This window comes from Ceratotherium simum, chromosome 2, assembly GCF_057802395.1.
Source record: "Ceratotherium simum simum isolate JZ-2026a chromosome 2, ASM5780239v1, whole genome shotgun sequence".
NCBI lineage: Eukaryota > Metazoa > Chordata > Mammalia > Perissodactyla > Rhinocerotidae > Ceratotherium > Ceratotherium simum.
The window spans coordinates 50,201,224-50,211,166 of record NC_141901.1 but is presented as its reverse complement, the minus strand read 5'-3'; the positions used below and the strand labels follow the sequence as shown (position 1 = coordinate 50,211,166).

Here is a 9,943-nt window from a genome sequence, read left to right as displayed (position 1 = left end):
TAAGCCTGAGTATCCAGTGCGCTGTGCCTGGATTCCTGACCCACACAAGCTGTGGGATCATAGGTGTGTGTTGCTTTAAGCCACTGAGTTTTGGGGTAATTTATTGCATAGCAACAGATAACTACTATAGCTTCTATAGAACTAATTACCTAACCTGGTTATGTTTCAGATTCCTCATCTATGAAATGGGCACAATAGCGCCTGCCCTCACAGAGCTCTTGTGGAGTGCTTACTGGCTCCAAGTAAACAGAATATGTTACTCTTGTTACTGTGTGCCACTTAAAAGATATAAAATTACAGAATGATTCCAGTGTACACGTTAATAGAAGAGATTGGAAAGAAATAGACTAAAATGTTATCTGTGAGCTCTGGGTGATACTACAGAGAATCTTTACAAGAGACGTTTGTCTTTAAAATGAAAGAATAATTACAATAAGCATCTTGTAATCTCTTTAACTCTGGGATAATACGAACAAAGAGGCATAAAGGCAACATCACTTAAGACATTTTTTCTATTAGGTCAATTTATGAAGTTACTTTTGATAAATTTATGCCAACAGAAATTATGAATCTTTATTTGAAAGCTATTCGGTAGTCTTCAGAAATCTCCAGCTAGAGGTGCAGACTTCACCACTTCTCAGTTTGGGATAACTTCTGAAAGTCATGGACTAGAACTGAGATGATGAACCATGCCTTAATTCAGTGGTTCCCAAAGTATATTCCAAGATTGTTAAGGATCCCCAAGACCCTTTCAAGAAGTCTGCAAGGTCAAAAATATTTTCAAAACAATATTAAGATGTGTGCTAGGTTGATTACTGTCCTCCAAAAATTCATGTCCACCCAGAACCTGTGAATGTGACCTTGTTTGGAAATAGGGTCTTTACAAATGTAATTGGTTAAGATGGTCTTACTAAAATCCAATGACTGTAGCCCTTATAAGAATGCCATGTGAGGACACACGGAAGGAGGCCGTGTGACAACAGAAGCAGAGGTTGAGACTAGAGTGATGCAGGTACAAGCCAAGGAAAACCAAGGATTCTGGCTGCCACCGGAAGCTAGGAGAGAGGCATGGAACAAATTCTCCCTCAGCCTCCAGAAGGAACCAACCCTCTAACACCTTGGTTTCAGACCTCTGGCTTCCTGAACTGCAAGAAAATAACTATCTGTTATTTTAAGCCACTCAGTTTGTAGTAATTTTTTATGGTGGCCCCAGGAAACTAATAGATTTTGATACCAGAAAGTGGTGTGCTGCTGTAACAAATACCTAAAAATGTTGAAGTGGCTTTGGAATTGGGTAATGGCTGGAAGAACTGTGAGCCCCTTGAGAGAAAAAGTCTGGATTGCCTTAAAGAGACTGTTGGTAGAAATATGGATGTTCAAAGCAATTTTGGTGAGGGCTCAGAAGGAAGCGATGGAAACAGTAGAGAAAGCTTCGATCACCTTGGAGAATTTCTATATCATCATGAAAAGAACATTGATAGAAATGTGAACATTAAAGGTGCTTCTGGTGAGACCTCAAACAGAAATGAAGAACATGTTATTGGACACTGGAGGAAAAGTGATCGTTGTTATAAAGTGGCAGAAAACTTGGCTGAATTGTGTTCTGCTTTTGGGTGAAAAAAAATGAACTTGAATTTTTAGCTGAGGTTTCCAAGCAAAAAATGGAAGACGTGGCCTCGTTTCTTGCTGCTTAGAGTAAAGTGCAAGAGGAAAGAGACAAATTGAGGAAGGAACTGGTCAGCAAAAAGGAACCAGAACATGATTATTTGGAATATTCACAGCCTATCCATATTGCAAAAGATGCTAAGGCATGCTCTGGGGAGATCAGTAAGGATGTGGCTGGAAAACCTGCTGGAGAGGTTAGATTTGTGACCATGGATACCATCAACCATCTCAGCAGAAGCCAGGAATAGAGATGCAGTTATCCAGGAAGGATCTGTGGAGGACCCTCGTCTCTAATGGCACGGACCCCCTTGACATCCACGGAAGTACGACAGGTTTTTGAGAATGTTATATCAGCAGAAACGCTGCCAGCTTGGCCTGACGGGGACAGAGACAAGACAAAATGAAGGAAGGCTGCCAGACTTCTGGGATTCTATAAATAGGAAATTTGCTGCCTGGAGGATAAGACAGTGTCCCAGGCTGAGGATGGAGAGGGTTGGGCCAGCAGGGCCTCTGAGGGTCTAGAGATTGGGGCTGGTGAAGACTTTGAGGGCCCAGGGGTCAGATCAAGCCCCAGATGATTATTCTCAGCCCTTGAAACCTCATGAAATTTGCCCTGCTGGGTTGCAAACTTGCTCTAGACCAGTTTATTCCTTTATTCCTTCCATTTTCTTCCTTTTGGAATGGGAATGTCTATCCTGTGCTTGCCCCACTGTTGTATTTTGCAAGCTGACAACTTGTTTTCTAGTTTCCCAGGTCCACAGATGGAGAGAAAACCAGGATAGGTCATACCAGAGTCTCATCCATACCTGATTTAGATGATGAGATTTGAAACTTTTTGAGTTGATGCTATTTAAGAGTTTTGGATTTAGCATTAATCCTGGAATGGACGAAGACTTTGGGGAATGTTGGGATGGGGTGACTATATTTTGCATGTGGGATGGATATGAATTTTAAGGGACCATGAGAGTAGAATGTACTGGGTTTGTCTCCACAAAATTCATGTCTACCAGAACCTGTGAATGTGACCTTATTTGTAAATAGGGTCTTTAAAGATGTAATCAAGTTAAGATGAGGTCATTCAGGATTTGGGTAGCCCCTAAATCCAATGTGTTGGTCTTATAAGGAGAGAGATGCACACAGAAATACAGTCACACGTCACTTAATGACGGATACATTCTGAGAAGCGCATTGTTAGATGATTTCGTTGTTGAGTGAACATCATAAAGTGTACTTACACAAACCTAGATGGTGTAGCCTACTACACAGCTAGACTATATGGTACTAATTAATCTTCTGGGACCACCGTCGTATATGCAGTCCATCGTTGACTGAAACATTGTTACGCGGTGCACGACTATACACAGGGAAGAATGCCATTTGAGACAGAGGCAGAGATTGGAGTGTTGCGGCTATAAGCCAACTAACACCAAGGATTGCTGACAACCATCAGACTTTGGGAGAGAGGCATAGAACAAATTCTCCTTCAGAGTCTCTAGAAGGAACCAACCCTGCTGACACCTTGATTTTGGACCTCTGGCCTCCTGACTGCAAGCTAATAAATATCTGTTGTTTTAAGCCACCTGGTTTGTGGTACTTTGTTATGGCAGCCCTAAGAAACAAATACAGATTTGTTACAGCAGCCCTAGGAAACTAATTTGCCTTTTTCTCTCGTGCGTACAGTGGAGTTTTCCAGAGGCTGTATGATGTGTGATATGGTGACAGACTGAATACAGAGCAGATGGGAGAATCCAACTATATTCTACTAAGCCTGCCATTAAAGAGATTTGCAAAAATGTAAAACAGTGCCCTTCTTAATAAATTTGTGTTTTGGAAAATAGTTATTTTTCATTAAAAATCTATGTTAATATACTGGGTTTATTGTTGTTTTTACATAAATTTAAAATTTTTCCCAGGTTTAATTCTAATTTGGTATATGTGATAGATATGACTTACATAAACCAAAGCTCTTTGGGATCCTCAATGATTTTGGAGAATGTATAAGGAATCTTGTGTCCAAAACATTTGAGAACCACTGGCTTACTTGTTAATTCTCAAGTCCAGAAGGGCATCCTGGGGTTTGTGTTTGTGCTCCTGCTTTTTGGAAGGTCAGCTCAAGACTGAAAACAGCTCTTAAAGAATGGACTTGAGAATCACATGGAAGTAGGTTAGATTTACTTGTTCTACTTAAGATTCTCTGAGCCTCAGTTTCCTTATTGATAAAGTGGGAAAAATATATCTTATATGTATGGTATGAGGATTAGTGTGAATGTATATAAAGGGATGGTTATTATAGTTATTAAAAGCAAATATTTCCATTCCACCAGGCTAAGTGTCTCATTGTAAGAAGTGGGGAACAAACATGAGGTCTAAGGCCTGAAATTTGGTTAACAATCAAATTCCCATTTGTTACTTACTGGACCTAATGAGGAGAAACTTTACGAGACATGAAGACTCCAAGTGTAGAGGAAGAAATTGTAGAAATCCTCTGGATCGTGGGATTTTCTTTTTCCTGGGGAAAATCTTTTAATCTCTTATCATAATTGCTGCTTGTTAAAACTGGTAAAATACTCATTAAGGACTATGATTTTGATGACCAAATGATTTGTATCATAAACTCAGATAACATTTTAGAATCAGAACCTCTTGTCTAGCATAATTAGCTCAATTGATAGTATAGCTATCAATTAGTATAGCTATAGCTCAATTGATAGTATAGCTATCCATAGTATAGTATATCAATATAGTATATAGTATACTATAGTATACTTGTATATAGTATAATATATGTATTATATACTATATATTGTATATATACTATCTATATAGTATAGTATATAGTATATATCAATTGATAGTATAGCTATCAATAGAAAAGTACTTTTCTATCTAATGCAAATTTTATGTGCTCAGGCTTAGGGGATGAAGGATGGCTACTGATCTCTTGGAATTTCTTCTGTCTGTCCTTCCTGGTGTATGTTTCTTTGCTAACTGACTGGCCTCTCTATAGGAGCCATCAATCACCATAACCAGACCCCAAACCATATCAACATCCAGATTTCATGCTTTTTTGGTGAGGAGGGGGATAGATCTTGGGAAATGGGCTGTGAACTATCATTGTTGATGTTGGAAGTAGATAAAAGAGCTAATAAAACACTTCCCCATCTATCTGTGCCTGACAAGTGATCTGTATAAGCAAGGAAGTAGAAATTTTATTACAATAAATACAAAATGATTTACTTGCTGTGATCAGCAACAGGGATTCAGATACTCGGGATCAGCATCTAACAACCTGTGTGAAGAGGATATAAGAGGACTTGATTTAATTCCCAGAGGAAAAATACTGGTTCCTTAGTTAGTTTCCTTCTATCACCACAGAAGAACCCTGCCATCAAAAAAAAAAAAAAAAAAAAAAAAAAATCACGTCCTGGTGAGGCTTTCCTGACTATCTCGTTTTAAATTGCAGTCCTCCTTAGCACTCCCTATACCCCCTTTCCTACTTAATACTTTTCTCCATTGTACTTATCACCATCATGAAGTCCATATTTTACTTATTTCGTGTGTTATCTGTCCTCCTACCTGAATGTAAGCTACATAAGGGTGGGGCTTTTTGTCTCTGTTTGTTCATTGCTATATTCCCAGTGCCTAGAACAGTGCCTAGCACTTTACAGGCCCTTATTATCTTTGAAAGATTAAATGAACACATGAATTCAACTCCACTTCTATTGAAATCAAGGCCTTCTGACACAAGTCCCCCTAAATTTCTCCTTCACCTCAGAATGTCTGGATCCTTAGCCATCTTCACTCTCTCCCTTGCCAAGACTAACGCTTCAGCTCTGTTCTTGATTATTCTCTGGCTCTCTTTTGGATATTGCTGCTTCAGTTACTTCCTCTCATTCACATTTTTAATGTTTCTCTTCTGATCCATTCTCTTCAGCCTACAAACATACTTAAGTCTACACTAAACTGAAAATCAAAAGGAGACCTTTGCTCTGTTGCCTCCCTGAGGTACCATATTCTCTTGCACTTTCCTTTAATAATAAATTTTCTTTAACGAGTATCATCCATACTCAGTGTTTCTGCTTTCTTAATAACCAGTCATTCTTTATCTTTTGCAATTTAGTTTTTGCCCCAGCCACATCTAGCCGTCCTATTTAAATCTGCATTTTTCTTATATCTTTATAGCATCTGTCAACTATGTCCCTATTTTCCTTGAAATTCTTTGTGTGGCTTTTGAGATATTTCATGGTTTTCTAATTGCTTGGTCTGTCTCCACTGGCTCCTATTCTTCCTCCTGCTCTCTGAACAGACCCCAAATTTCTGCTCCTTTCCCATACCTTCAGTCATCACCTCTGTGTAGATGATGCTTAAAATTATATCTCCAGCTCTGATCCCTCAACTGAGATCCAGCCCTGCATATCCGTGACATATCCGTGAATCTCTACCTGAGCCCAAAACCTGGGAGTTGAACTCATGTTCCCTTACTTCCTTCTATCAGTGGGCTCCACCTCAGGTCTTACAGTTGCTCCTGCCAAGTGTCTTTCATCCATGTCTCTCCTCCATGTCTGCTGTTGCCATGCTATAGTTCTCGTCCTTACGTTTGGCCTATTGAAACAGCCTTCCAATGGTTTTTTACATATGTTGAAGGTTATCCTTCAACATAGCCTGCACCATAACAGTGAATTCATTTCTATAAAGACATGCTGATTATATCATCCATTGGGTCAGAAATCTTCAGTGATTCACTGTTGCTTATATATTACAGCTTAAGCCAAGGATTCAAAATCTTCCACAGCTTGATTCCAACCAATTTTCCCACTATATTTTCTAATTCTCTCTAAGCTCTCAACAAATTGAACTCCCTGTTAACCCTCCAAACACCTGGAGCTTTCCTATTGCTATGGGTTTGTTTATTCTCTTTTTTTCCTCAAAAGTTTTTGCATTCTATAAGACCCAGCTCAAATACCAAATAGATACCTAACAAAAAGTAGGACATGATTCATGTTATTGGAGTACAAAATAATATAGGAATCAAGGGTGAAGACTTTATTTCTGCTACTAGATTATATAAGTCTTTTAAGATAGACTCCCAATTTCATTTTTATATATGATAAAATATTTCATACCCTACTTGCATATATTAGGTAGTGGATATCAGTGTGATATCTATATGCAAGAGACACCAATATGAAGGAATCTATGTGCAATTCAGTGAATATACATCCAGCCTGTATAATAAGGTATCTCCTGTCCCTCAACAAGATCACAAGTTTTATTGATGACAAATACTTGCTTTCTCTTAAATTTCTGATTGTCTGATGTCCCATAAATAGCCAATAACATTGACTTTTATTCAATTTGCAGTGATGTGTGTCAGGCATTTTGCTAGATGCTTTCAAAGATGAATGAAGACAGTCTTTGTCCTAAGAAATTTAACTCGATGGTTTTAAAGATAGAATTAATGAAGATAGATGTGGGTTTGAGGCGGTTAGAAAACAGCATTTTGACTTCCATGCTCTCCTTGCTCGCATATAATTTTTGCACTATCTATGATTACTCAAACTGAACTTTAAAGGATATTTGCTTCCACAGGTAAGAACAGGACATCATGCTCGGTCATAATCTCAATATTGTGAGAGATGTGTGCTGATCCCTTGGCACCGTCCTCTCCCATAGCCATGGCAAATAGCTCCACTTTCAGGTCTGCCTGCAAACCGGCTGCCACCTATAAGACACAATGTAGCTTTAGGATCAGGCATATCTGAGTTCAAATCTTGGTTTTTAACATTAATTTGGGCAAGTTACTAAACTCTAATCCTGTTTCTTCATCTAAAAATTTGGCACTAGTGAATGATGGCTCTTACAAGATTTAGAAGAATTGCTTCGTAGATTAGTTAGATAGAATTCCATTGAGTAAATGGGACGCAGGATAAATTGTTGAAGGGGAAAACCAGGTGCTATTCAGGAAAAGGCATAAGGAAACTAAATGCCGGAATACTGACGTGGCACTCAAGGCAAACTTCTACAATGCCCATAATTGTGCTATTTCTTGAATGCCAGTAGTGAATTTGTATCTATTAGCATCCTTGGAGATAAAGATAAATTTAAGATAAATATAAATTTAATCTGAGAGACTGAGTGAATCCCACAACTTCCCGATCCTGCCCCTTGGTTTATAGTACTCCTAATGTAGGACCTGTAACCTGACAAAGCCAGTAGAGGGAGACAGAATTAGTTTAAATGCCAAACTGCTTAGGTCTGAAAGCTACATGGAGGAGGTTTGTACCAACAAAGAAGAAACCTGATCTATAATGAAGAAGAAACACAGCAAGGAATGGGCTTCTTGCCTTGTTCCTTGCAGAGAACACTAGCCAGGAAAGAAAGAGCTGTTTATGTTTCTCAGCTGCCTCTCCAGGAGGTAGGTTAAAAAGCAGACTTGAGAACAGTTATCTGGAAAAAATACATCAGAAACTACCACATGGAAAGCAATTAGATACAAATGGAATTTTTTCTTCAATATAGTTTTATAAATAATGGAATTGAAAAATGTTTCAATTTTTCAACAATGTGCTGTGAACGTCTGCATACTGGAGGGTATCCAAACACTCAGTTTCTGAGAATCAAGCCCTCGGTCCTCCAAGCCCAACAATCAGAGGAGGGCTGTGGATGATGACATTCTGCGAGAGGGGAGCTGGAGGGCTGCCAGCACACAGGTTCACCCCGGCTTTAAGCAGACTCATTTAGTGTTGGCAACTAACCAAGCTGAACAGTGGTTAGATTTACATATGGAGAAGTCTATAGATTATATTTTTGCCAGAGCCAAAGTCTACCATCAAGAAGTAGAAAAAAAAAAAAACTAACAGTATAGAGTGAGCTTCAAAGAGTACATGCTGGGCTTTTTAGTACCTACAAAGGTTGATCCAACAGTCATTTTGACTTTTGGCATAATCCCTATTTTAAATGAAGAAGATTTGCTAACTTCCCAGAACAGAGGAAGAGGAGCTTGCTTTGATTTTTGTTTTTGCTATATGTTGTGAAGATTCTGAACTCTGGACACAGTACAGTGATGAATTGTTTCAGAGAGGTACTCATAAATTAGTGGACCTAATCCCCAAATGTTTTTCTGTTTGGAATTGGGGCCTGCGTATTACCGTTTTCTAGACCATAAGATATTAGAGCTGAAAGAGAGCTAAGAATCCAGTCTAAGCTCTTTCTTTTACAGATGAGGAAGCAAGGGGCAGAGGATTAATTAACCAACAACATCACTGAGCTACTTGGTGGCACAGTCATGGGAAGAAGCCAACTGACTTTGCCTTATACCAAACCAACCCTTCTGTGTCAGCGTATAACAACTGGGGCTGCTGTGAGCACTGTGTGCTGGGTGCGGGACTGGATCCCCTTCCTCAGAGCTCCCGTGAGCCTGTGCGTGTCCCCCTTAGTGCTGAATGGTTCATGTATCTACCTGACTTCCTCACATCATCTGTCACTCAATCACACTGCTCTTGAGTGCCCACTGCGTGCCCGGCTGCATAAGCTCCTTATGTGTCTAACTCATTTTTAACATCCCCTATACCCTGGCACTGTCAGCGGAGTATGGGAGGAACTCAGAGTTTTTTGAGTGAAATGAGTGTTAAAGCAGCAAAATGATTCACTGACCAAGAAATAAATGTTAAGATTTACAAATGTGATTTTATTATACTTTGAGACTAACTTTTGTTTACATCATACTACATTTCTGAAATTATAATTTAAAGTAAGTAGCAATATACATATTTTATACTAAACACCTCATTTCGGGGAATGTATTAAAGTCAGAACACGTTGACATTTTAAAATTTGTGTTTTCAGAGATCTTTGGAGAAATGAGGCAGCTTATGAATTTAATATACTGCTATTTCTTAGTGTGTCATTCAATAATATTCTCTGGCAAGCACTAAGAGAACAAACCAGATTTACATAAAATATGAAGAATGGAATAATTATTTTTCCAATGTATTTTTCACTTTGCAGAAAGATTTGTTATAGGATATCCTTAGATAATCAGCTTTCCAAGGCTTATTAAAGCATAATTTTTAAAAAGGTATTTTTCATACAACTGTACATAACTTTAGTATTGAGACAAATGGGGTGCACTTCATAGATGTTTCCATAGCTGGAAGTTTAACTATTTACACATAGGATCTGTCTCATGGTTATTACATGAAGTGACATTAAGCCACATATTGTACCACTACTAGGAATCTTTTGCTTATGATACTAGAAAAATTAGACTTATACATGG

The 9,943-nt window shown here is 38.6% G+C and overlaps 1 protein-coding gene across 1 annotated transcript in view; it reads right to left on the bottom strand.

The window, feature by feature from the left end:
* Positions 1 to 4,084: 4,084 nt before the first annotated feature.
* The window catches only part of SPAG17 (sperm associated antigen 17), a 193,891-nt gene continuing 188,032 nt past the window's right edge, over positions 4,085 to 9,943 (bottom strand). Inside the window, exons 47-48 of the mRNA XM_004420602.3 lie at positions 7,243 to 7,387; positions 4,085 to 4,224 (exon numbers count right to left, since the gene is read on the bottom strand). Coding sequence (XP_004420659.2) covers positions 4,085 to 4,224; positions 7,243 to 7,387 — 285 coding nt within the window. The remainder of the gene's footprint in view (positions 4,225 to 7,242; positions 7,388 to 9,943) is intronic.